The 27,949-nt window shown below is 37.7% G+C and overlaps 1 protein-coding gene across 1 annotated transcript in view; it reads left to right on the top strand.

Annotated features, from left to right (window-relative positions):
- The window catches only part of RSBN1 (round spermatid basic protein 1), a 46,913-nt gene that overhangs the window by 4,824 nt on the left and 14,140 nt on the right, over positions 1-27,949 (top strand). The window contains exon 2 of the mRNA XM_012000771.1: positions 10,134-10,807. Within this exon, the coding sequence (XP_011856161.1) occupies positions 10,134-10,807 (674 nt within the window). The remainder of the gene's footprint in view (positions 1-10,133; positions 10,808-27,949) is intronic.

Below are 27,949 nucleotides of genomic sequence, written 5' to 3'. Positions count from 1 at the left end.
GTTGCCCAGGCTGGAGAGCAATGGCAATCTTGGCTCACTGCAACCTCTGCCGCCTGGGTTCAAGTGATTCTCCTGCCTCAGCCTCCTGAGTCGCTGGGATTACAGGTGCCCGCCACTACGCCCAGCTACTTTTTTATATTTTTAGTAGAAACGGAGTTTCATTGTGTTGGCCAGGCTGGTCTTGAACTCCAGACCTCAGGCGATCCACTCGCCTCAGCCTCCCAAAGTGCTGGGATTACAGGTGTGAGCCACTGCGCCTGGCCCTTGAATTGTATATTTTTTATTGTTGGGTTTTGATAATTTTTTGCAGATAACAGGTGCAGCTTCTTTGTATGTTTTGCACATATTTTCTCCCAGTCTGTTGCTTGTCTTTCCCTCCTTTTTGTTTGTTTGCTTGTTTTTTTTTTTTTTGTCATTTTGGTTTTTATTATTATTATTATTTTTTGAAATGGATTCTCACTTTGTCGCCCAGGCTGGAGTGCAGTAGCATGATCCTGGCCCACTGCAACCTCCACCTCCTGGGTTCAGGCAATTCTCCTATGTCAGCCTCCCGACTAGCTGTGATTACAGGCCTCTGCCACTGTGCCCGGCTACTTTTTGTATTTTTTAGTAGAGACAGGGTTTTGCCATGTTGGTCAGGCTGGTCTTGAACTCCTGACCTCAGGTGATCCGCCTGCTTTGGTCTCCCAAAGTGCTGGGATTATAGGCATGAGCCACCACGCCCAGCCTGTTTGTTTTTGTTTTTTGGGGAGGGTCTCACTCTGTTACCCACGCTGGAGCACAGTGATGTGATCATGGCTCACTCTGGCCTCAACCTCTGGGGCTCAAGTGATCCTCCCATCTCAACCTCCTGAGTAACTGAGACCACACGTGTGCACCACCACACCTGGCTAATGTTTTTTGTTTTTGTTTTTGGTAGGGACGGGGTCTCTCTATGTTGTCCAGGCTGCTCTCAAACTCCTGGGCTCAAGTGATCCTCCCACCTTGGCCTACCAAAGTGTTGAGATTACAGACAGGAGCCACTGTGTCTGGTCCTTTCTACCTTCTCAGTGGTGTACTTCACAGAGCAAAAGTTTTAAATTTTGTTGATATCCAATTTACTAGTTTTTTTTTTTCTTTAATGGATCATGTTTTTTTGGCATCATATCTAACATACCAAGTCCTAGATCCCAAAGATTTTCTCCTTTGTTTTCTTCTAAAAGTTTTATAATTTTAACTTTTATATTTAAATCTGTCATTCATTTGAGTTAATTTTGTACAGGTGTGAGGTTTAGGTTGCCTTTTTTTTTCTTCTTGCCTAAGGATATCCAGTTGCTCTAGCACCTTTTGTTGAAAATATTAATCTTCCATTGAATTGGTTTTGCACTTTTTTCAAAAATCAGTACAATCTGTAATGTAACAATGTTTTTTTTTTGTTTTTTGTTTTTTGTTTTTTGTTTTTTTGAGACAGAGTCTCGCTCTGTGCCAGGCTGGAGTGCAGTGGTGCGATCTCAGCTCAGTGCAACTTCTACCTCCTGGGTTCATGGGATTCTCATGCCTCAGCCTCCTGAGTAGCTGGGATTACAGGCGCCCACCACCATGCCCAGCTAATTTTGTACTTTTAGTAGAGATGGGGTTTCACCATGTTGGCCATGCTGGTCCCAAACTCCTGACGTCAGGTGATGTGCCTCCCACAAGTGCTGGGATTACAGGCATGAGCCACTGTGCCTGGCCTAACAATGGTTTTTACAATTTAAAATAGTTGGAACGACCTTGTAGCACATGGAAATCTTATGAAATTTAAACTGTGTCCAGAAATAAAGCTTTATTGGAATATAGCTTTGTTCATTCATATATATTGTCTATAGTAGTTTTTGCACTACAGTAGCAGAATACAGTAATTGAGACAGAGACCATAAGACCTGCAAAGCCTGCTGTTTGACTCTTTAGAGAAGTTTGCCACCCTTGAGTTCACTTAGGAGACATGTTCCTTCCTGCACAGCAGTTCAACAGTATTTAATCGGAGTTCATGTGGAGACTAATTACGAACTATTACAATCTCAAATATTTGGAGTTGTTCATAAACAGTTGAAACAAAAATTTAATCTGTAAATGCTAGGGTAAACTTGCTCATCTTCAAAACAGAAAGTAAAGTGATTTTCATAGAGGTAAAGTGAAATGCGTAAAATTTTTTAGTTAGTGATAGAACTGAATACAGAACTCAGTTTTTTTCACTCATGGCCCAGTTGACCTCTCTTTCTGCTATGCACACTGGGGTTGATTATTTAACAAAGAGATATTTAAATGTTTTTATTTCATATAGGCAGTAGACTTGAGTCTAACTAAACTGGCAGTTACCTATGTGTTTTGAAATCTTAATTTTTTTCTGTCCCTCTTATTGCTCATAAAAACATAGGACAGGCCGGGCGTGGTGGCTCACACCTGTAATCTCAGGCCAAGGTGGGCAAATCATGAGGTGAGGAGCTTGACACCAGCCTGGCCAACATGGTAAAACCCTGTCTCTACGAAAAATACAAAAAATTAGCTGGGCGTAGTGGCGGGCGCCTGTAATCCCAGCTACTTGGGAGGCTGAGGCAGGAGAATCACTTGAACCCGGGAGGGGGAGGTTGCAGTGAGCTGAGATTGCGCCACTTGCGTTCCAGCCCAGGCGACAGAGTGAGACTCCGTTTCAAAAAAAAAAAATAGGACAAACATACTTCCTTAAAAAACCATCAAAAGAAGTAATGCTTCTTTTTAATTATTCTTAGTAAATTCATGATTTTAATATTTTGTTGAAAAGGAAAGGAAGGACAGACCCCATAGGCTGTCTTCTCCAATATCACTACATGACTGGATTGCTCATATGTATGCTCTTGTGAGTCATCATTCCTTTCTCTCTCTTTTTTTTTTTTTTTTTTTTACTCTTGACCACTTGCCTAACTGCTATCACAGAGTGTAAGTGTTCCTGAGCCAGACATTTAATGGAAATTTTCTCTTATGTCAAAAACCTGGGGTTTTAAGTCCAGAAGCACTTCTTTTTGATGTTAGAAATGGAAAATTATTGGGATTATAAGGGAATTGAAATAAACAGATAATCTTATTTATCAGAACAACAACTGTAGGGACTAATATTTCTCCCTGCTCACCCTGAGAGAGGCAAAAACACCTTTAAGGATACGAAAAATTTTGGAATAGGTACTAAGTAAGATATTTGTTGAAGTAATACTCCCTTTCTTCCAAGCTACCTCAGGTCCATTAATTGTAACCAGATAATCTTAGTTAATCATCTAATGGGAGTGTTGCAGGGAGATGTCTGATAGTGGAGGCAGAAAGGAAGAGAGTGATAGTGTGCAGTATGTTAGAGGAGTTTGTTTTCGAGTCAGATAGGTGAGAAGTTTGAATCTTGGCTGTTGTCTACTAGCTTTGTGACCTAATATGAATTACATATCTGGTTTCAGGCTCTGTTTCTTTCTCCATACTTAACTGGTTTGAGGATTAAAATGAGATAACATATATGGTCCCTGTTATACACTTGGCAGATAAGTTTTCTTTCTTCTTTCAGAGATCTTTCTTATGTGTTTCTCTTGATGATCAAGATGAAGAGATTTATTGTGTGTCAAATATTGTGATGAGGGCCTATTATAGTCATTGTCTCATTTAATCCTTAAAATAACTCTGTGAGATAGACTCTAGAATTAATATATATATATTTTTCTCTGAGACAGGGTTGCCCAGGCGGGAGTGTAGTGAAGTGATTATAGCTCATTGTAACCTCGAACTCCTGGGCTCAAGTGATCCCCCCACCTCAGCCTGTAGCTAAGCCTAGCTCACTCCTGCAGCTAGAACTACAGGCATGCACTGCCAAGCCCAGCTAATTTTTTTTATTTTTTATTTTTGTAAAGATGGGGTCCTGCTGTGTTGCTCAGGCTGTTCTTGAATTCCTGGACTCTAGCAATCTTCCTGCCTCAGTCTCCCAAAGTGCTGGGATTATAGGCATGAGGCACTGCATCTGGCCTATGATAACATTTTAAGGTGAGAAAATTGAGGTTTAAAGAGATTTATGAGCTTACCCAGAGAACTTAGTAAACAATAGAGCTGGGACATTGACTTAGGTCTATCTAACTGTACACCTCCTGTTCTTAAATCATACACTCTATGGCCTCTAGAATTCAACTGTTTTTGGCAATAATAGTAGTTAAGATGTATTGAGTATTTATTATGTTCTAGGACTATTATAAGTACTTTATATGCATTTTTAATTTACTCTGTACATGAATTTTATGATGAGATACTGTTCTTTCCTCCAATTTTACCAATGAGAAGCAGTGCAAAGAAATTAACTTGCAAAAAGATATGCCATCTCATTCATTATTTTTGCGAATACAAAATGATATAGCCAGTTTGGAAGACAGTTTGGCAGTTTCTTAACAAAACTAAACATATTGTATGATCCAGCAGTCATACTCTTTGAAATTTACCCAGAGGAGTTGAAAATTTATGTCCACACAAAAACCTGTAGATAGCTGTTTATAATAGGTTTATTCATAATTGCCAAAACTTGGAAGCAATCAAAATGTCCTTCAGTAGGTAAATGGATAAACTGTGGTACATTCAGACAGTAGAATATTATTCAGTGCTATAGAGAAATGAACTATCAAATCATGAAAAGACATGGAGGAACCTTAAATGCATATTACTAAGTGAAAAGAAACCATTTTGAAAAGGCTGCACATTTTATGATTCCAATTATATGACACTCTGGAAAAGGCAAAAAACTATCAAGAATGTTAAAAGATCAGTGGTTGGTAGGGGTTTTGGAGAGGGATGCATGAATAGGCAGAGCACAGAGCATTTTATAGGACAGTGAAACTACTCTTTATGCTACTTAATTAACAGTGGATACATGTCATACATTTATCCAAACCCACAGAATGTACAACACCGAGAGTGAGCCTGAATGTAAACCATGGACTGTGGGCGGATAATGATGTGTCAGTGTAGACTCATCAGTTGTAACAAATATTCCACTCTGGCTGGGGGTGATGATAATCAGGGAGACAGACTATGCATTTGTGGGAGCCAGGTGTGGTTATAGTTCTAGGAACCTGAAACTGCTCTAAAAAAAAAAAAAAAGTAAAGGCTTAGGGAAAAAAAGTTATACTTCTAGAAAGTATACTAGAAAGTTGTACTTACAGAACAGGGATTTAAACCTAGGGAGTGCTCTTAAAACACCATGATATAGAGAGATGGTGGGTAAAGTAAGGCAGTGTTAAAAACATACAATGATTCAAAATGTTTGGCTTTCAAAATGAGTAGTTGTTTGTTTTTCCTTTTTAGTCAGGTATTTATATAGAACTGGAAGAACTCTCAAGAAGACTGAAAATAATTTGTTTTCAGAAAACAACTTCAGTCCTTTAAAAAATCATGAGTAATAAGATGTAAGCAATTACACTTGTTTTGCTTTTGCTCATCTACTATGATTTTTAGGAATTGAAGATACTACCTTTTTTTTTGTTTTTCCAGTTCTAAGTCATAATTCGAGTATAAGAATTGCTGTTAAGACCTTACGTTTTGTAGGCCGGGCATGGTGACTCATGCCTGTAATCCCAGCACTTTGGGAGGCCAAGGCGGATAGATCACTTGAGGTCAGGAGTTTGAGACCAGCCTGGCCAACATAGTGAAACCCTGTCTCTACCAAAAAGTACAAGAATTAGCTGGGCATGGTGATGTGCACCTGTAGTCCCAGCTACTTGGAAGGCTGAGGTGGGAGAATCGCTTGAACTCGAGAGGCAGAGGTTGCAGTGAGCCGAGATTGTGCCACTGCCCTCCGGCCTGGGCGAGAGTGAAAAAAAAAAAAAAAAAAAAGGAGAACTTAATAATGTGGAAAGCTATTTTTTGCATTAATGAAAACTTTCAGTAGTGTGAAATCAGATGACAATAATTGATAATATTGGAAGTATTAGCACATATGAGGATCTTATTAATAATGTCATGTATTGATAATGACCTTTTTAAGGACAGCCAACAATTTGTTTCTTAAGTGAATGTTTGTATCTTCCTCTGTAGAATTATGTATTTCTCTTTATATTTAATCACACAGTTGGATATGTGAAAGCTTTTCTAAGTCACAGGTATAGCGTAGGTTGTTGGCTCTTTTTCTATAAAGAACTGTAGTCAATAAATTTTAGCTTTTACACTATGGGGAAATACTAAAAATGTGCTGAATAGATTCTCCGTTGGAAAGCTAAAATCAGAAATAGAAAGGTTGTGAAGACTTTGGACATTGACTTTCAAATAACGTTTTTAATTCAAGGCAGGACAATTGTTATTTTTCTCATAAAGCAACAGTGGCCAGTGTTTGATAATAACCTTTAATAACTTTTGTATACATATGCCATTCTCAATTAGTTGCCACCTTGATAATTCAGTAATAAATTTTGTTTCCTTATGGAGATTTGTTAGCCAGTATGAAATGGGTAGTCTTAAATTTCTCTGTAAAAAAGTCACGCTTTCTGTATCTTAGCCTAAGTTAGATAGATAAAAGTCAAAAGCTGGGGCCGGGTGCGGTGGCTCACGCCTGTAATCCCAGCACTTTGGGAGGCTGAGGCAGGTGGATCACTTGAGGTCAGGAGTTCGAGACCGGCCTGACCAACATGGTGAAACCCTGTCTCTACTGAAAATACAAAAAATTAGCTGGATGTGGTGTTACATGCCTGTAATCCCAGCTACTTGGAAGGCTGAGGCAGGGGACTCTCTGGAACCCAGGAGGCAGAAGCTGGAGTGAGCCAAGATCACGCCACTGCACTCCACCCTGGGCAACAGAGCGGGACTCCGTCTCAAAAAAAAAAAAAAAAAAGGAAAAACAGGATTAGTGAGAAGATAGCTTGAGATTTACTTCATATTTAAAATTTTTATCATGTTGATTTATGAGATTACAATGTAAGGTTTTTTTCTTTATACAGTGGTTTTCTCTTTTTTTGTTGTTTTTGTTTTTGTTTTTTTTTTTTGAGATGGGCCATGTTGGACTAATTGAATGGTTTTCATATAAGTGACTTTTGTGAAACCCGTATAAGTGAAACCCACAGAGACTTGGCCATGTTATAAATACCACTGGAAAGTTGATAGTAATATAGAAAATGTGTTACAATCAGCGCAGTTCCTTCTTGGTGCTAATTTCAGTGGCAGATCTAGGTCGCAATTCATTTTCTGCATACCAAGTACCTCTTTCGAAGCTTAAAATAACAATATCTATTTGGAGATATTTTCTTTTCTTGTTTTCCTGTGAAATTCTAAAACATTAATAGCAGAGGGTAATTAGATGACTATTTTTAAATTGGTCTAACCTTTATATTGAATGGCATTAACATTTAGTTGCTTGGGAGAATTGACTAAATTACTGATTTGATATTGGGGAAAGTATTTAGATTCATTTTATGTGGTAAGAAGTATAAGTGACTATTACTAAGTGTTTAATTCTCAAATATCTCAAATATTTAGTTGCATATAGAATAAAAGATGACTTTTTCTCTTGCCAGGTTAACAGGATTTTGATTATATGTAAATTTTGGCATCTAGTCACAGTTTAATTACAAGTGATATTTGCAAATAAAGGGTTTTCATTTTATTGTTCTTAGAAGGAAATATTAAATACAATGAAAGTTATTTGGCATTGGAAAGTCTTCGACTTGGCTTTTTAAGTATTTTATGTAGAAGGTTTTATAAGCCTTGTAATAACTAATTGACTCGAAGTGATTTTATATAGAGTACTGGAACTGTTATATATTTACGTATCGTACCAAGTATATTCTTAACTCTAAAATTTGTTGAACTTATTCTTCTAGATGTAATAATAGGATTAATTGGAATATTTGTCTTAACTCCAAATTACTTCAATTATGTTAGAAAAAACGATTGTTTGGTGGGTAAATTCTATACAGTAAATACTAGACCAAACTTGAAGGTTGGTCAGGACTGTACCTGGTATTTCATCCTGAAAGTTTCCTGCTAGGTATATTTTCCAACTGGTAAACAAAAGATGTCATTCCATCTTGGGCTTGTTAATCCATGATAATCCTTTAAAAATTAAAAATAAGTTTTTAAATTATAAAAGCAATACGTTTATTGTAGAAAATTAGAAAATACAGATAAGCAGAAAAGAAGCTAGACATTTAGAATTCTACCACCAATAGATAACTACTGTTAATAACTTGGTATATATTTCTCCAGATATTTTTCTCTGTGTGTGTGTGTGTTTGTGTGTGTGTATAAAGCATCTATAGATCAGACTTTTTCATCGCTTTAGGTCCTTTTCTTCTTTCTGGGAATATTTTCTCCTAGACCTTTACATGCCTGGCTTGTCTTATTCTTTAGGAATCACTCTCAATTTTACCTCCCCAAAAGAGCTTCCCTCAAACTTAATGCATCCCACTTATCACTACCTGGTACTTTGTTTTTCTTGTACAATTAGATCTTAAGATCCAAGAGATGCCAGGCACCATGGCTGACACCTGTAATCCCAGCACTTGGGGAGGTAGAGGCAGGAGTATAGCTTGAGCCCAGGAGTTTGATACCTGCCTGGGCAACATAGTGGGACTCCATACTCCTCAAAAAGCAGGGAGAAAAAGATCCAAGAGATTGGGGATTGTGTATGTCCTAGTCAGCACTATGGTCCTAGTGCTCAGAAGTATACCTAAGCACTTGGTAGGTACTTAAATGTTTGGATGAATGAATATTTATATAAACATGGGATCAGAATGTACATGTGTTAAGTGTTCAGGAAAGGAAGGTAGGATATACATCCCTAAACTTAGATTGCTGACAGTCTAGGGGAGGGTGGAAAATGAAGTGTTAATAACACAGAGTATAAGTGCTGAAATGGGGATGCAAAGCTAAGGGAACATGTAGCAGGAGTAGCTATCCAGATTGGGTGGGGAAGAAAAGGCTTTCTGAAAGAATGACAGTCTAAGCATTTTGTAACTTTCTAATTTTTATGTCAGTTTTTTCATCTATAATTTATTTATTTATTTATTTATTTTGAGATGGAGTCTTGCTCTGTCTCCCAGGCTGGAGTGCAGTGGCGTGATCTCAGCTCACTGCAAGCTCCACCCCCCGAGTTCACGCCATTCTCCTGCCTCAGCCTCCCAAGTAGCTGGGACTACAGGCGCCCGCCACCATGCTTGGCTAATTTTTTGCATTTTTAGTAGAGATGGGGTTTTACCGTGTTAGCCAGGACAGTCTCGATCTCCTGACCTCGTGATTTGCCCACCTCGGCCTCCCAAAGTGCTGGGATTACAGGTGTGAGCCACCACGCCCAACCATCTGTGATATAATTTATAATGGCTGGGTAGTATTTTATAATATGTAACTACCAGAGGTTAATCAGTCCCCTGTTATTAGACATTTAGAGCATTCCCTGTTGTGTTGTTTTAAATAATACTGTCATGAATATCTTTTTATGATCTTCAATTATTTTCTTAGATAACTTTTACTTGGAAGTGGAATTTCTGAGTCTGAGGATTAGAAATATTTTTTAAGACTTTTGACACGTATCATGAAATTGCCTTTCATAAAGTTGTACCAGTTTAGCAGCAACTTACTACTTCCAGCAACAGTAGTTGAGAATGGCCAGAAACCACAAACTTTGCCAACTTGATAGGAAAAAATGATATCCCATGGCTTACTTTGCCTTTGTTTGATTTGCCTGTATGTATCATAGTAATTCATAGGCCGACAGCAAAATACGCCCAGCTTAAATTTAAATTTTATGATGGTAACTGAACAAAAGGATCTATGTTGTTAACATAGATTTCAGAATCGTCATATTTAGCTATCGTATAATGTTTCATACCATTGCTATATCATGATTTATTTAACCATTCTCTGTTTTTTGGATGCGTGAATTATTTCTGATTTTTCTCCATTCTCGGTAATACTGCTTTGAAAAATGGATACCTTCAGTTCTTTTAATCTTTTCTTCAATCCAGAATATTATTATATTTTAAGATCTCTGTCTCATTTGTTTTCTAACCATGTAAGTTGTAATAGCAAATTCAGAGAAATTGAGGATAGGCTATTTAATGAGATCAAGTACCTTAAGAAGCTTGTATGTTGACACTAGTCCTAGCAACTAACTTCTTTTTAATTATTGTGGCCAGAAACACCAGATGAAAATGGTAAAACCCAGAGAGCCGATGATTTTGTCTTGAAGAAAATAAAGAAGAAAAAGAAAAAGAAACACCGAGAAGACATGCGAGGAAGACGCCTTAAAATGTACAATAAGGAAGTTCAAACCGTCTGTGCTGGCCTGACCCGCATCAGTAAAGAAATTCTCACCCAAGGACAAATAAATAGCACTTCAGGACTTAATAAGGAGTCCTTCAGGTATCTGAAAGATGAACAGCTGTGCCGATTAAATTTGGGCATGCAAGAATATCGGGTACCCCAGGGAGTACAGACACCTTTTATGACTCACCAGGAACATTCTATTCGTAGAAATTTCTTAAAAACAGGTACTAAATTTAGCAACTTTATTCATGAGGAACACCAGTCCAATGGTGGTGCTCTTGTCCTTCATGCTTACATGGATGAACTCTCATTTTTGTCTCCAATGGAGATGGAGAGATTTTCTGAGGAGTTTCTTGCTTTGACATTCAGTGAAAATGAGAAAAATGCTGCTTACTATGCTTTAGCAATAGTGCATGGAGCGGCTGCTTATCTCCCAGACTTCTTGGACTACTTTGCTTTTAATTTCCCCAACACTCCAGTGAAAATGGAAATTCTGGGCAAGAAAGATATTGAAACAACCACCATTTCAAATTTTCACACTCAGGTAAGATAAACGTTGTTAAAAATTATTTAGTAAATACATTTCTAAACAGAATTAACCTCATTCTGTTGCACAGCACGTACCAGCACATTTTTGGTAACAAATTTATGGTAATAAAGGTGCTTCAAATTGTTTGTCTCTTCCTTTCATTGAAAAATCTTAATTACTGAGTTCTTTGGGATGGGACTTCTTATTTACTGGAAGGAATGCTTTATACTAATGTTATGTATCATTACAAACTTTATGGAAAACTAGCTTGAAAACTGGTCTTTCACAAATCAGGTAATGTTAGTATGGAGGATGTGATTGAGATCTGGTAGTCTCAGAATAACTTTAGTTAAGGTTTGCTTTTATATCATAATGAAACACATGAGGGCATGGGCCTGTTTATTTTCCAGGTTTTTGGAGTTTTTATATCTCTTTCAGTAACTTGTTGGCAGTCCATCCCAGAAATATACCCCAGTTATGTGACTTGGAAGTGTCATTAGGAAGACCGCCATAGCCTCTGCTCCTTCTGCCTATGCATTGTTGTAGGTGAAGACATTTTTTGAAGCCTTGCTTGGGCAGCTAGGCTTAAGTCAGCAGGGAAATGTCTGCTTCTTAACCAGTGGTTTTAACCAAACATTTTTTTCAGTGAAGTTATTTTAGGGCATAAGAAGTTAATAATGTGTCCTAGTTTTTTTTCTTACTTGCTTTTCTCATAAGAATTGAATATGAATGGTCAGCTATAAGTTTGTGCAGTATGTATTATAAATTCAACTTTAGTGGAGACTCACTTTTTAAACTTTTATGATTGTACGTTCTATTTTTTCAGGTTGTCTAGTAATTTGCTGCCATTCTTTTCCCTTAAGATTTTTTTTTTTTTTAGGTAAATAGATTGTTGCCATAATAAGACTCTCAGCTGCCTGAATTATAGTGGTTTCAAGCCACTTAGATTTATTTGTAACCTCCTCTAACTTGAATCTTTTTAGTGAGTCTTACCATCTTTGCCTCCAATGAGGGGAGTATCCAGTTTAGATTTATGAGCTTCAGAATTTCTCTAATTGAAGTTCTCTCTGCAGTAGAGAGAGCAGGAGCAGCCAATGTGGAGAGGTCGCAAGATGGGGCTGCCCACGATGTTGGAACACCATGTGCAATAAAGGGCTTCGTCTTGGATTTTGGCCTTGTTACCACAACCAGGTACCGAAGTGCTGACTTTTGTAGTAGATTTTCTTTTTTCATTTTCCTTTTTTTTTTTTTTTTTTAAGTTTTGCCCTTTGAAGGTCAAGGAATTCTATTTTTATAAATATTGCAGATGAGACCGAAAACATTTCTCCCAATATAGTCCATAATCCCCTTAAGTTCCCTATTTAACAAGGAAAGATATCGCTGAGAGCAGAGTCAACATGCTGTATCATTTTTTTAGTTTGGAAAAATGCAGCAAATTTTCTCTTTTGATAGACCAACAAGCATTTCTGAGAAATAAGCCAGAAATTTGGGGGAAAATTGTCCCAGTTTTGTAAGGGTGACTTTTTAACATTCCTATTAGTTAAAGTGGATCAAATTTGTATGTCAACAGACAGTATCCAATCTAAATAGTTAATAAAAGAAAATACCTTGAAATATTCCCTGCTGATTTTTGTCCTCCAATTAATTTTTTAAAATGGAGCTGAAATTTAAATGACTGTACCAACAACTTACCTTGATATTTACTATGAGATTTAAAAAATAACCACTTTTTAAGAACATATCAGATTATTATTAGATTACATATTAAACACTTCAACCACATAAGATTATTGAGGACTGTTGAATGAGTCGTGTGCTCTCGTGGTCCTGAAACTTAATTTGATTTATAAATTTTCAGTCATTAGAGAAGAGTATGGTGTGGATATGGGAGGTTTGATTAGCCCACTAAACTTTTAAGTTTGCAACTTTAGCAGATGTTGGGATAGAAGTTAACACAATAGTTCAAATGTATTTAGCACTTCATGGTTTATAGAAATGCTTTCACATTCATATCTGAATATTTGAAACAACCCAGTGGGTAGGTAGGTAAGCAATTTTATCTCCGTTTCCCATGGAAGAAACTGAGCCTGGGAGATGTTCATTGTTTGTTAGCCAAGGTCATATAGCTAGTAAGTAGAGGAGTCCAGATGCAAACCCAGGCCACCTGAACAATGTTCACATCATTTTACCATGGAGAAGAGATTAGTGCTTTTATTTGTCTAACACTGTGGTCATTGAAATTAAAGTATCTCCACAGCATGCAAAAGGCTTTGTTTGTAATATTTTTAACAAATCCCTTTAGATCGTTGGGAATTTAACAAATACCTAGGGTAGTTTGGACTTATGTGAAGTCTTTTGACATTTTGTGAAGTTCTGTTAAACCTAGAAATAAAGTCAAGTAAATTTTTTATTGGTTTAGAGACAGAGTTATTGGAAGTTATTTATAGTTTAAATGTGTAGCCATAATAATTATTTGTGACTATATTTCAAGATAGTTTATTCAGCAAGCACTTGCTGAGAACCTACCATGTACTGGGCACTGTGTTCTTTTCTTTTTTTTTGAGACAGAGTCTTGCTGTGTCGCCCAGGCTGGAGTGCAGTGGCGCGATCTCAGCTCACTGCAAGCTCCGCCTCCCGGGTTCACACCATTCTCCTGCCTCAGCTTCTCAAGTAGCTGGGACTACAGGCGCCCGCCACCATGCCCGGCTAATTTTTATGTATTTTTAGTAGAGACGGGGTTTCACCGTATTAGCCGGGATGGTCTCGATCTCCTGACCTCGTGATCCACCTGTCTCGGCCTCCCAAAGTGCTGAGATTACAGGCGTGAGCCACCACTCCCGGCCTAGGGCACTGTGTTCTTAAAAGGACTAATTGTTGAGCTCAGTCTAGTGGGGGAGATGAGTAAACCAGCAATTATAATACAGAGTACTGTTTGAGTAGAGGTATGCATAGGGCAAACCCTATAATAGAGGGAGCACTGTCTGTGGTATTACCTAATGCAGACTTGAGGTAATTAGAAAAGGCATGTTAAGCCATGTGATGCTCGAGTAAAATCTCGAAAGCATGTTAATACTTAACTTGGTAAGAACATTTTAAGCGAATAACAGCGTATGCAAATACACAGAGGCATTTAAGAATGTGGCACTTAGAGAGAGCTACAAATAGGTTGACATGGCAAGAGTATGCACTAACTGTTAAGGGATGGAAGGAGTTGAGACCAGAGAGAGAGAGAGACATGATTAGGATTATGAAGAGCCTTATATGACATGCTTTTAAAAAGTTAGTACTTTTTCCTAAAGATAATTGGGAGTCATTGGTGAATTTTAATAGAGAAATGCTTGCTATTCATTTGTTTGCAAGATTACATAATAGTGTGGAGGATGGAATTGGTGGTGCAGGATATGAGATTGGAAGCAAGAATACCAGTTAGTTGTGATAGTAACCAGATCATAAATACTCCATGTCCAAACTGGTACTGACATTAGAGAGAAAAGAAAGTAATTTGAGAAATAATTAGAATGTTGAGATTTAACTAGTCTTGGTGAGAGAGAGGGATAGTCTTCAGATGTGGTTTGGACAAATGGGTGGATGGTGATACTGGTCAAAGCCAATACAGGGTTGAAAAAGCTAGTTTCTAGGGCCCAGAGGGTGTTGATGAGTTCAGTTTGAGGTATCTTGAGTTGAAGGTACCTGTGGGAATATATGGTTAGCAATAACCATTAGGAGGCTGGGCATGGTGTCTCACACCTATAATCTCAGCAGTTTGGGAGGCTGAGGTGAACGGATTGCTTGAGATCAGGAGTTTTGAGACCAGCCTGGTCAAAGTGGTGAAACCCCATCTCTACTAAAAATTCAAAAATTAGCTGGACATGGTGGCGGATGCCTGTAATCCCAGCTGCTTGGGAGGCTGGCTTGAACCCGGGAGGCAGAGGTTGCAGTGAGCCAGGATCGTGCCACTCACTCTAGCCTGGGCGACAGAACAAGTCTCAAAAAAGAAAAAAAGAAAGAAAAAGAAAGAACTCTTAGGAATTGAATGTATGGATCCAAGTTTGAGAGATTTGTCTAGGTTGGAGATGCAGAAGTTGAACCCATTAATGCAGGAGATGCAGAGGTGCAGAAGATGGAACCAGCGATAGCTCTGGAAAGGAGTTGAAACTAAGGGTATAATCTTGTGATGCACCCACAAGTATGATGAACGTGGGAAGAGACCAAAAAGAAAGACAGGCAGAAGAAAGACTAGAAGTTTTCTACATTTTAGGAATGAAGTGTTTATTTCATCCATATGAAAGATCCAGAAAGTAAGGATGGGAAAGTGGTAGGTTTATCAGTTAGGAATTGAATTGGAGACGTTATCAAGATTAGTGCTTTGCAAACCGTGGATAGCTAAATACTATTGTAAATTACACCTTTTCTTTAGGACCTTGCTACTAAAAGTCTGCTCTATGTATGAATTTGGCGTCACCAAGGAGCTTGCTAGGAATGTAGACTGGGCTCTTACCCAGATTTTCTGAATTGGAATCTGCCTTTTTAAAAGGTGATTCGAATGCACATTAAAATTTGAGAAGCTTTAGAACTCAGCTCCTCTAAGCAGGAGAAAGTAAAATGTAGGTTTTGTGCAAGAAGAATGAAAACTTCTGTTATTTTTATATTTTTAAATTATTGTGGTGGCTAAAGCTAGGATCCACATATGGGGTTTTCTTTTAACATTCTAGAAAACTCAAATGTTCTAACACCAGAGCAGAAAAATTTATATGTCCATTGAAACAGTAAGCTGATCCTTGTTTGATTACTTAACTCTCAGCAGTTGATACAGGATAACTTTATAAAGTTGAGTTTCCTTCCTTCTTCCCTTCCGCTTCCGCTTCCCCTTCCCCTTCTCCTCCCTTCCCTTCCCTTCCCTTCCTTTCTTTCTCCTTTCTTTGATGGGGTCTCGCTCTGTGGCCCAGGCTGAAGTGCGATCATGACGTGTGATCATGGCTCACTGATGCCTTGAAATCCTAGGCTCTAGTAGTCTTTCTACTGTTTCTTACTCCACTGTGCCCCAGTACATAAACTTCGGGAAGTGGTTGATCTCAATTTGTTCTTTGCTTTCAGGTGCTATTTCCAGTGCCTCAGCCTCCTGAGTAGAGTAGCTAGGACTATGGGTGTGTACTACTACAATTGGCTAATTTTTAAATTTTTTTATAGAGCCAGTCTCACTATGTCGTCTAGGCTAGTCTTAAACTCCTGGCCTCAACAGATTCTCCTGCTTTGGCCTTCTAGTGTGTTCGGATTACAGGTGTGAGCCATTAGCCCTGCTTTTAGTCTGCATTTTCTGGTGATGCTGATGTTGCTAGTAAATGGACCACCAAGGCCATATAGGTCTCAAAATCTATACATAAATTACGCAAATAATAACAAACACTAAAAATACAGTGAAGTTAAAAGGGAATTGTTTTCAGTATCACCATCTGAGATCTTCTGGCAACTACGTAATTAAAGGATGTACATAGAGAGAAGTGTGTGTTATGTGTTTGCTGGTGGGGAGGGGAGATTGGCAAATCTGCATGTTTTAAGTATCTTTTTCAAAAATTTGCATATATAATTTTGAGGTTTCACTGAGAATAAAAGCTTTTTAACTTTAGGTAGTTTTATTTCTTATGTTACTTTTATTAGTCTATAAAATGATAATGTTCTGTAGCATTGGTGTGTACAATTTTAGTGTCTGCGGTTCCAGAGAGAAACAAAAAGTGTTATTCCCTCATTGTGTGTTGGGACAAGGCCTTATATGGGCTAGTTATATGCACTCTGATCTTTGATTAACATTTTATAATGAATTGGTAGTACTAATGAAGAGTAGAACTAGTAGAGTAGTATATAGCTTGGAGAATAACTGAGCAACCCTTAAGGAACTGTATACATTAGTGTGTTATAGAAAAGGAGAAATAAACATTTTAAGTAGCAGGTTTTATAAAATAAAATGGCATAAATAAAAATGGTAGGCTTGATTCTTTTTTTTTCTCATTTTAAGTACTCACTTTGACCCACTGACACTGTTTTTTCACTATATATTTTAAAGTAGGAATGCTTTCCTATTCACAAGTCACAAGGTTAGGAAGATTGCTGGCTAGCTTTTTCCTTTCTGTGTTTTAAAAAAGCTTGAATAGGCTTCTTCCTGAAACGTGAGTTCTGTGGAATAATCCACACCCCCTCTCAAACCCCTGTACACAGGGTTTTCCACATAGTGCTTTTTTAGCTTGGTGTTCTCCTGAGTTATTAACAGATTTATAATTGTCCTTTGTAGGAGAACCTGTATGTGTTGGGGACACAGTTGAGCTTACTTAATTCAGAAATTCTTACAGGATAGCTGTGAAGTTGAGTTTCTAATTTAAACACTACATATGTATTGACAGCGTATGTATATATTCAAAGATAATTGTTTAACATTTTATAGATACTATAAATATGTTAAATTTTTATGCAAAACTACTATTTTTTTTTAATAGGCGTATTTCTCTTTGATGTCACATCCTTCTCCCCTCCCCACTTTGCCTTCTGATTTTTACCAAAGGCTGCATTTTTCCTGTTGGCATTATGTCTCCTGCTTCCATGGCAGCTTTAGTTTTTTCTGTTCTTTGGTCTCGTACGTACCTCCCTCCAGTCCTCCCAATACTGTTTCTTCCTCCGCTGTGCTCCAGTACATAAACTCTGGGAAGTGGTAGAATTCAACTTGTTCTTTGCTTTCAGGTGCTATTTCCAGGCCAGAGTTTCCCAAACTTGCCAGATCCTAAGAATAATTTGGGGTTGCTAGTTCAAATATACATTAGACTCTCGGGTTCCTTTTCTGGAAATTCTGGTTCGTGAGGTCTGGAGTGAGGCATGAAATAAGTACCTTGACTGACTTGATTCCTATGATCAGGCAGGTTTAAGAAACACTGTTTTAAACCACATACCATCTATCATTACTCTAGTTCCTTTCATTTGACCTGTAGATAGCATCTTTTTAGAATTTCAGAGCATCATAAACTAAGAGATAATCTTATCTGACCTCTGCAAACTGCAAATTTAAAAAAATCATGTTTTGATTGGTCGTCACTGGGGACTTTGTCTCTTCATAACATTTTATAATGCTTCCCATTGGGTCGTCAACATTGCCTGGGAAGTCTGCTTCGTTTCTTTGGTTAGCTTGCTTACCTATTCTTCATAAATACTATTTAAACTTTCTCTGTATACATCTTTTCCTCATTCTCTCTTGTTACAGTAGAGAAGATATTCTATCTCCTCCTCAAAGCCTAATTTGTCAGGCTAATTTGTCTACTTGTGTTATGAATACCATCCCTTAGCCTGCTGAGGTTTTTTAAAAACTGTTGTCAAATATACACAAAATTTACCATTTTAACCATTTTAAAGTGTATAATTCTGTGGCATTGGGTATATATGTGGTTGTACTATTACCACAACTTTTTCCTCATACCAAACAGAAACTCTATACCCATTAGCTTAGGATCTTTGATGTCAGTTACCCGTTACTACCCCTCCAACCTTTCCCTTCTCCATTCCCACTCCCCACATAACTAAAAGTATAAAATATATTAAGAAAATTTCTGCTTAGTGTCTTTCCCCCTTTTTTTTTTTTTTAAATAAACTTTTCCTTTCTCCCTAGAAGTAAATCTTTATTCTGAATTTGTGGCTTATCATGTCCTTTTATCTTTTAACATTTTACTAATACCAAATGAACATAAAAACAATATTTGTACCTTTGTGTTTTAAAACTATAGTGTATTGTGGGTATCATTCAGCGGGCTATTTTTGTTCAACATTGTTTTTGAAGATTATTATACACGTAACTCTACATTAATTTTAACCATTATATTTAGTATTTCGTTGGGCGACTGTATCACCGTTTTTGAACACCTTACTTTTCCTCTGCTGTCAAACAACAACTATCAACACAGAAGACTTCTTTGTCCAAATGTGGGAGATTTCTCCCCCACAACAAGCAAGCAATCAGTTCTGCAGCAGACACCAGCTGGATGCCATCCAATTCAATTCCGACACTACCCAGAGTCAGTTTTGGATCCCAAATAGAGGGCTCAGTCCCCAGAATTGACCCCTCCTTCCCACCAGTCACAAGTCCAGGCCTCTGGAACTTCTGACCAACTGGCTTCAAGTTGGGGGTTCCCATGATCCCCCCTTTGAGTTCAGTGGATTTGCTAGAGTAGCTCAGAGAACTCAGGGAAATACTTATGTTTATCGGTTTAGTATGATGGATATGTTAAAGGGTGCAAATAAACAGCCATATGAAGAGATACACAGGGCGTGGTCTGGAAGGGTCCCAAGCACAGGAGCTTCTTTCCCCGTAGAGTTGGGGTGTGCCACCCTCCCTGCAAGTGTATGAATTCCTGTTCATCTTCCTGTCTGCTTCCACATGTTCAACTATCCAGATGCTCTCTGAACCTCTTGGGTTTTTATGAAGCCTTCAGTACGTAGGCTTGATTGATTAAGCCAGTGGCCATTGGTGGTCAGCTTGACCTTTAGCACCCCTCCCTGGAGGTTGGGGGTAGGACTGAACGTCCCAACCCTCAATTTTCTTATCTTTCCTATTATATTTTTCATTGTCTTTTTTCCTGCTTTCTAGGGGTAGATTTAACTAGCTTCTTAATGTTGATTAATGTCAGCTGTAATTTGAGAGGTTGTTCTTGTTCTCTGTTCCTTTTTTAATAACTTCCTATTGTTTTATGGATACAATACCCTTTTTCATCTCTCTGATACTAATTATACTTGTTTTTAAATTCTCTTTTATGTTGTAAGTTGTTCAAGTTCTTTTTTGTTTTTGTTCTAGTCTTCTATTTATGTCATATGTTTTCATCAAACATGGTGATCTGTTCATATTGAAACATGAGTCGTTGTAAAACTGGTTAGAAACTCTCTGAACACATGGGTAGGATTTATCAGTTGAAGACTGGATTGGCAATGTGGTCATGTGGTGAGAAAAGCTCTAAATATTAGTGTTTACAGATATTGTTTCTTGGGCTTTTAGTTTCTACAGCTAAAAATCTACCACATTTTTGTCAGGGGATAGAGTAGTTTATACACCCGTCTGCTAGAATTCTTGGAAGGAGGTAGGTGATTGCATTGTTAAATAACTGGGATTTTACTTAATTCCTTGCTTTCAGTGTAATGGTTCTCTCCCATGGACTTGTGCCTTGTATCCTTGTGTCTGTAGTCATTTGGTTCACTTTCACCACAAATAAGGTGAGGAAAAAGGAGTATGGGATAGGGAGGTAGAATGTAAGTGGAAGGGTCTCACTGACTCAAGCAGATTTTAAACCCAACTTTTTTGTTTTTAATTGCATGCTTTGTTCCTTGCTTTCTATAAAACTTAGCCAGAGTTCTCATTTTGCAAATTTCCCTGTACATTTTTCACCTTCCCAAAACATTTTGATAGCTTGTACCTATAGTTTTTACTTCTGTTCTCTTTGAATATTTGGGATTTATAGCCTTGCTATTTTATTCTCACTTGAGTGGGATTTTGATAAGGAATAGAAAAAAATCATACATTCAGTCTACCATGTTTAAACAGCAGTCCTCTTCACCTTTTCATCTTTATCAGATTCTTTCTATTAGTGTTGAAACATGATCACACAAAAGAGGACTTAAATGGAAAGATATATTACTATGTTCCTGGGGAAGAAGAATCAATATCAGAATGACAGTTTCTCCTAAATTATAAATTGAACACAATCCTAATAAAATAGAAATAGTTGTTTTTTGAGACAAGCAAGCAGATACTGAAGTTTATATGCAAAAATAAGTAGGCAAGAACAGCCAGAAAAGAAAAGAAAAAGTGGAGGAGTGCCCTACCTGGTACCAATATATTCTAAAGATTTAATTATTAAATCAGTATAATTGGTTTATGAGCTCTGTTCAGCAAGACAGAAAATTTGGAAATAGACTACAGACACTCACCACCATGCCCAGCTAATTTTTTGTATTTTTTTTTAGTAGAGATAGGGTTTCATCATGTTGTCCAGGCTGGTCTTGAACTCCTGGGCTCAAGTGATCTGCCTGCTTTGGCCTCCCAAAGTGCTGGGATTACAGGTGTGTGCCATCCGGCCCCCAAACAATGGCTTGAAACAACACAAATTAGTTTCTTACAGTTCTGAAGGCTCTGAGGGAAAAAAAATCAAGTTTTTGCCTTTTTTAGCTTCTTGTGTCTTGTATTTCCTAGCTTGTGACCCCTTCCTCCATCTTCAAAGTATAATACCCCAGGCTATACTTCTGTCATCACATTGCCTTCTGAAGTATCTGTCCGCCTCAGTCTCACAAAGACACGTATTATTACATTTAAGCCCATCTGGATAATCCAGGATACTCTCCTCATCTCAAGATCCTTAATTTATTCACATCTGCAGAGTCCCTTTTGCCGTAAGGTAACATTCACAGGTTCTAGGGATTAGGTTCTCGGGGTTAGGCTTTTTGGAAGCCATTTTTCAACCTATCACATACTTCCAGCTCATCATGTCCACAACAATGAAACCTGGTCCTCCTTCGGAAGACGGAGTGGTTTCTCTGTCAGGTTCCAAAGTACAGAAGCTGGCAGTCATCTTTGATACTTCTTTCTGTTATCTATCATATCCAATCTTTGTCCACATCTTGACAATTTTATCTCCTGTATAATTTTCAGATCTCTTTTTTTGCTTTTAAAAATAAGTCCCTGTTTAAAATCAAGCTATTAGCTTAGCCTAACATTTCTTATTTGGCATATTATAGAATACTCCTAGCTGATCTCTTTACTTTTTGTGCCCCTCTGAGAAAACTAAACAAACAAAAAGCCAAAGGCAAATTGGGTAACTTTCCTTCTCTTCAGATCCTTTAGTGGCTTTCCAAAATCCTTAATGTGATCTTCCAGGCTTTCCATAATCCAGCCACAAGTGTTTTTTTCAGTCTCATCTTTATTTTTCTCTTGCTTTCTGTGTTTATTACCATTAGCTTTCTTTTAGATCTTGGAAAGGGCAATGCTTAAGAGATTTTGTTTCCCTCTGAACTTGTTCTTTAGATCTGAACTCAGTGTTACTTCGAGGAACACTTTATTCCCCGGATCAGGATCCCATGTTCTTTTTCATAGTGTCATACACCTTATATTCTGAAGATCATAGTTTATAATTAAATGTCTGTTGAGATTAGTGTCTGCCTCTCCCTACTAGACTGTAAGCTTCAAGTGGCTAGGAGTAGGTCTGGTTTGCTATACCTGTGTTGAGGACAGTGGCATAAAATATATGTTTATGTGCTATGTAATGACATTTCGGTCAATGACAGACCACATATGTAAACTGATTCCGTAAGATTATAATGGAGCTGAAAAATTCCTATTGCTTACTATATTTAGTATACCTTTTATCATTATTTTAGAGCATACTTCTACTTATTAAAAAAAAAGTTAACTGTAAAACAGCCTCAGACAGGTCTTTCAGGAGATATTACAGAAGGCTTTGTTATCGTAGCAGATGATCGCTCCATGAGTGTTACTGCCCCTGAAGACTTTTCAGCAGGACAGGATGTGGAGATGAAAGACAGTGATATTGATCATTCAGACCCTGTTGTAGGCGTAGGCCAATGTGTGCATTTGTATCTTTGTTTCTAACAAAAAAGGTTTAAAAAAGTTAAAGTTTTTAAGTAGAAAATACAGAATAAGGATGTAAAGAAAATATTTTTGTATAGCTGTACAATGTGTTTTAAACTATGTGTTATTACAAGAGTCAAAGAATTTAAAAACTCATGAAGTTTATAAAAATTACAGTAAGCTAAAGTTAATTTATCATTGAAGAAAGAAAATTTTAAAAAATTAGTTTAGCCTAAGTGTACACTGTTTATAAAGTCTACAGTAGTGTACAGCAGTGTTCTAGGCCTTTACTTTCACTCACCACTCACTCGCTGACCCAGAACAACTTCCCATTTTGCAAGCATGGGAAGTTAAATGTGTTTAGATACATAAAAACTTACCATTGTGTTTTAGTTGTCTACAGCGGGGGTCCTCAACTGTACTGGTCCCCCAGTACTGGTCTGTGGCCTGTTAAAAACCAGGCTGCAGCAAGCTGTAATAGCATTGCTGCTTGAGCCCCACCTCCTGTCAGATAAGCTGCAGCATTCGATTCTCATAGGAGTGTGAACTCTGTTGTGAATTATGCATGTGAGGGGTCTAGTTTGCACACTTCTTATGAGAATCTGACTAATGCCTGATGATCTGAGGTGGGTCAGTTTCAGCCAAAACCATGCCTGCCAACCCCCCACCCTGTTCCGTGGAAAAATTATCTTCCATGACACCGGTCCCTCATGCCAGAAAGGTTGGGGACCACTGGCCTACGGTATTCAGTACAATAACGTGCTGTAAGTTTTGTAGCCTAGGAGCAATAGGCTATGTTATATAGCCTAGGTGTGTAGCAGGCTATACCACTTAGATTTGTGTAAGTACAATCTGTGATGTTCTCAAGCACAAATTGTCTAATGATATTTCTCAGAATGTATTTCTGTCATTAGGTGACACATGACTGTACAATAAACTTGTGGTAAATGAATGACACCTGCTTTCCTGTAACTCATGTTACCGGCCTCCAAGTATTTGAAGATTGTTGTGTCCCTCCTTTAATCTTTTCAAGTTAAATACTTTTGAAATACTTTTGATTTCTTGAATTCTTCCTCCATTTTGTATGGTTTGCAAGTCCCTAATCACTTTAAATGTTATATTTTGGGTGTGCCCTAGTTATAGATTTTTTTAGCCCAGATCAGGAGATCACACCCCAGATGATATCTCTGTGCAATGCAGAATATTGCCTCCCTCATTACAAAGTATATAAGATACAGGCTAAACAACCATAACAATGAGGACCAATGTGCAGTGGCTAGAACAAAAGTTTCTCTCTTGTTTAGCAGTCCAGAGGTAAGCAACTCTGTTCCTTGTTGTCATCCAGGATCCTAGTTTCCTTCTGTCTTTAATTTTTGTCATTCCTACTGGTGTTGTCATGTGCATGGTTGAGACTAGCTCTTTACCACTCTGTGTTTCAGCCCTCAAAAGAGAAAAAGGAAGTGGAGGGCAAGCCAGTTCCTTATAAAGGTATGCCCTGAAGATTGCATATGTAACTTATGTTACTGTCTTATTGGCCCAAACTTAGGCACAGGCCACAGCTAGCTGTCAGGGAGCCTAGCTCATTGGCCATATGCCCAGAAAGTTTTCTTACTAAAAGGAAGGAATACTTTGCTTGTTTGGCATTAGTTTCCTACAGTTGGTGAATGTTTTTTTGTTTTATTTATTTATTTTTCTCGCTCTCTCTTTTTTTTTTTTCTTCTTGTCAGCCTTTTCAAAAGGTTGAAAACTGGTGCATGTTGAATTTGTGGTCATAATTGCTGTTCATTGTTATGCTGTTTATTATTTAAATGTAACAAACATTTGCATTTATTAAATTTTTTAATGCAAGTGATAGACTGGCAATCAGCAGTTCTTGTCCGCCCTCCCCCCCCCCGCTTTTTTTCTTTTTGCCAGAGTTTGTGGTTGATTACTTCATTTCTAGCCCTAACATACAGAAATTCAACAAATATTTATTACTACATACCAGGCACTCTGTATTACAGATATATAATATTGAATGATACAGATTATTCTCTTTCACAAAGTTTGTATTCAAACATATTGCTTGATTTCTTTTGTGCGTGGTTTAAATTAGGGGTTGGCAAACTTTTTCTATTAAGGACCAGATAGTATTTTCTGCCCTGTGGCCTAAAATTTATGTAAAGAATTCAAACAACCCAATAACAACAACGAAATAATCTGATTTAAAAATGGGCAAAAGACCTAAATAGACATTCTGAAATTTGAAGACATACAACAGGTATATGAAAAAATGTTCAACATCATTCATCATCAGGGAAATGGAAGTCAGAACTACAATGAGATACCACCTTACCCCAGTTATGGCTGTTAACAAAAAGACAAAAAATAAATGCTGGTGAGGATATGAAAAAAGGAGAACTTTTATACAGTTAATGTCAATCTAAATTAGTACAGCCATTATGGTCAACAGTGTGGAGGTTCCTTAAAAAATTAAAAATAGAACGACCACATGACCAAGCAATTCCACTTCTTGGTATATGTCCAACTCAAGGAAATTTACTCAGTATGTTGAAGATCTGCATTTCCATGTTTATTGCAGCACTATTCATAACAGCCAGTTTGTTTTTCTTAAAAAATAGTTGTCCTTGACCATTTTTTGAAATGTTATTCTTACATCATTTTAATTGCATTACTTCTTACTTCATCCTTTCACAATTCCTTTAGCTAACTCTTCCTCCTGTCTAATACCTGTTTTAAGTGAAGTTCTTGGTTCTCTGTCTCTCTCTATTCTTTCTCTCAAGTCTTAGTCACTTAAAAAAGTACATGTTATAGACAATTTGCAAATCTATGCATCTGTTCCTTACCTTTTTTGATCTAGTTATAACTCCGAATCTCACTTATCTAAAATCTGTAAATATTACGTACTTCAGTTCTTTGAGCTTGAAACCTTATTTTGAGTCATTTTATACCATCAAGGAAATAATAGGAGTTGTAGAGGTGGACAATAACATGTGAAAACTTGTAGAGGCAGCAGAAATTATTTAGAATTTGGGAAACGTATATTTAGAATGTGGCAAATGTGGAGAATGTGGCAAATGTTGGTCTGTTACTCCCTTGGAATAATAGATCAAGAGGGGCTTTGTCTTCCTTAAAAAGGATTTTCTAGTTTGATTCTATAGGTAGTATGGAGCTACTAAAGGATTTAAAATGGGAAGGTTTAATGATAAGATGTTTTTCCCTAGATTATTTGTAGCAGTATGTAGGATGGCTCTTGGGGATGGGAATCCTGAAGCAAGGATACTGGTTAAGAGGTTTTACGATTAGGTGAGAAATGATAATTTCCTGAATTAAGGCAGTGGTATACTGCAGGTTTAGTTAGAAGGATAGATTTTGATTTAAGTGATGAGGAAGAGGGATTTATCAATTCCTGATTTAGGACCTGAGAAAATGAATATTATTAACTGGGGAAGTACATACAGAAGGAAAAAAAGAAGGTTTGGGAGGGGAAGGGAACCTTACAAAAAAACGAGCTCTGTTCTGTAGGTATTAAATTCAGGGGTGTCTGTGGGCTGCCCAGGAGGCATTTATATGTAAAGATCTGAATCTGAGGCAAAGTTTTAAGTTAGAGATGTAGATATGGAATGTAGTAGGGTACAGGTGATAGTTAAATCTGTAGTATAATTGAAACCACCCGCAGATAATATGTTGAATGAAAACTGGGCCAACTCTGCAACAACCACGTTTTGGAGAGGAGGAAGCCTGGAAAGGGAAATCAAGAAAGCAGGTGATTGAAAAGCATTTCTTGAATTTGGTTGTGAAGAGGTCATCAGTGATTTGTTTCAGGGGAGTGGTGTGGGCAGAAGCCTGATTGCAATGATATGAGATGTGAATAAAAGGTGAGGTGAGGCAGTAGAGACAGGTAATACAGACTAATATTACAGAAGTAGGATTTTTATGTGAAAAAGGTATATCATGTTGCTTTTGATGGCAAGTTGCAGGATAGTCAATTTTAAAATGGGCTTAAATGATGAAAGAGATTTATTGGCTTTTGGAATGGGAAGTCCAGAGGTGGGATTGATAGTTTGAATGTTTCACGCTTGGGGTTTGCAGGCAGGACTGGTGGAAGGACTGGGATAGAGGATGAGAGTGTGTTTATGAGAGAGGGATAAACCTTGGGGTTTAGCCTAGATATGGAAGCAGCTGGAAGAAGGAGGGGACTGATACTGAGAAAAAAACGTAGGTCACAGAAAGCCAGAAGTCTAAGTAAAGGAATGAAAACAGGAAGGTTGTGGTTTACTAATAAGGGCTTTCTCTAGCTAGGCTAACTTAGCTACAGTTATCCAAATAGGCTTTATACATTGCAGCTTTCAAAATCCAGTCGTAGTATTTTGTAGCGTAGTTGTTTACTTGATGGCTTTTCTGCCAGGAAATAAAAATTGAACATTGTTAATTCTTTGTCATTCGTGGATACAACATTGGTACTCACACAAAGGTGTGAACCTGAAGATCCTCATAAGATGAGAAGCTTTTCTTTGTGTATATATGAAAATAAACAAGTTGGTCTTGGCAAAATTATGAGGTTGCTATATTTTGTGGTCATACCCTGTCTTTGTCTTCTGTTGTTCCCGCCCTCCTCCTTTTTAAGTTTACTTTTTTTCTCTTTACAAATAAGAAAAGATGCTTCATATTTATTCATGTCACATGTTAATTATTCTAGGTGTTTACCTTTCTAAGGTGTCTTCAAGTTCAGTGCTGTTGAGTTTAGTGGTATTTGAATTAGGTAAACTTGGAGTGGTGTGATATAAGAATATTAATTCTGTCTCACTTTATGTCTAAAATTTAAAGTAATATGAATTCCTTCAAATTAGTAATGCATTGAGTTGCATAACCTCAAAGCCAGCAGGCCAAGTGAATTGAAAACTGCCACTTGGCAGTGTATTTCTTTAGGATTGGTCTTGAGTTTTGGCAGCTTTAAATTATGATAGGTCTTAAGAGTCACTTCTGGCTGGGAAAAAGATTTTAAAAAAGATTATGATAGGTCTTTAGGACATTTGTCCCATAAAATGCCTGTATAGAGTGAAAGCCTTTCTTAGGAAAGGAATTTCTGAGACTGGGAATAGTTGAGAGAGGTGTTTGGGGGAGACTGATACTTCTTTCTTTTTTTTTGAGATGGAGTCTTGCTCTGTCGCCCAGGCTAGAGTGCAGTGGCACGATCTTGGCTCGCTGCAACCTCCACCTCCCGTGTTTAAGTAGTTCTCTGCCTCAGCCTCCCAAGTAACTGGGACTACAGGCATGTACCACCACACCCAGCTAATTTTTGCATTTTTAGTAGAAATGGGGTTTCACCATCGTGGCCAGGCTGGTCTTGAACTCCTGACCTCGTGATTCATCCGCTTCAGCCTCCCAAAGTGCTGGAATTACAGGCATGAGCCACCATGCCTGGCCGAGACTGATATTTCTTATTATCCCTAAAAGCATATGATTCCTAGAAATGTTGCTGAAGGTTAAATCTACTTTAGTTGTTTTAGAGTGCTTAGAAAGGTTAGAAAAATGATTTTAAAAGACTTCCCTTT

This window comes from Mandrillus leucophaeus, unplaced genomic scaffold, assembly GCF_000951045.1.
Source record: "Mandrillus leucophaeus isolate KB7577 unplaced genomic scaffold, Mleu.le_1.0 Scaffold64, whole genome shotgun sequence".
Lineage (NCBI taxonomy): Eukaryota > Metazoa > Chordata > Mammalia > Primates > Cercopithecidae > Mandrillus > Mandrillus leucophaeus.
Note: the sequence above shows the minus strand (reverse complement) of the source record. Positions and strands in the feature narration are given on the sequence as shown.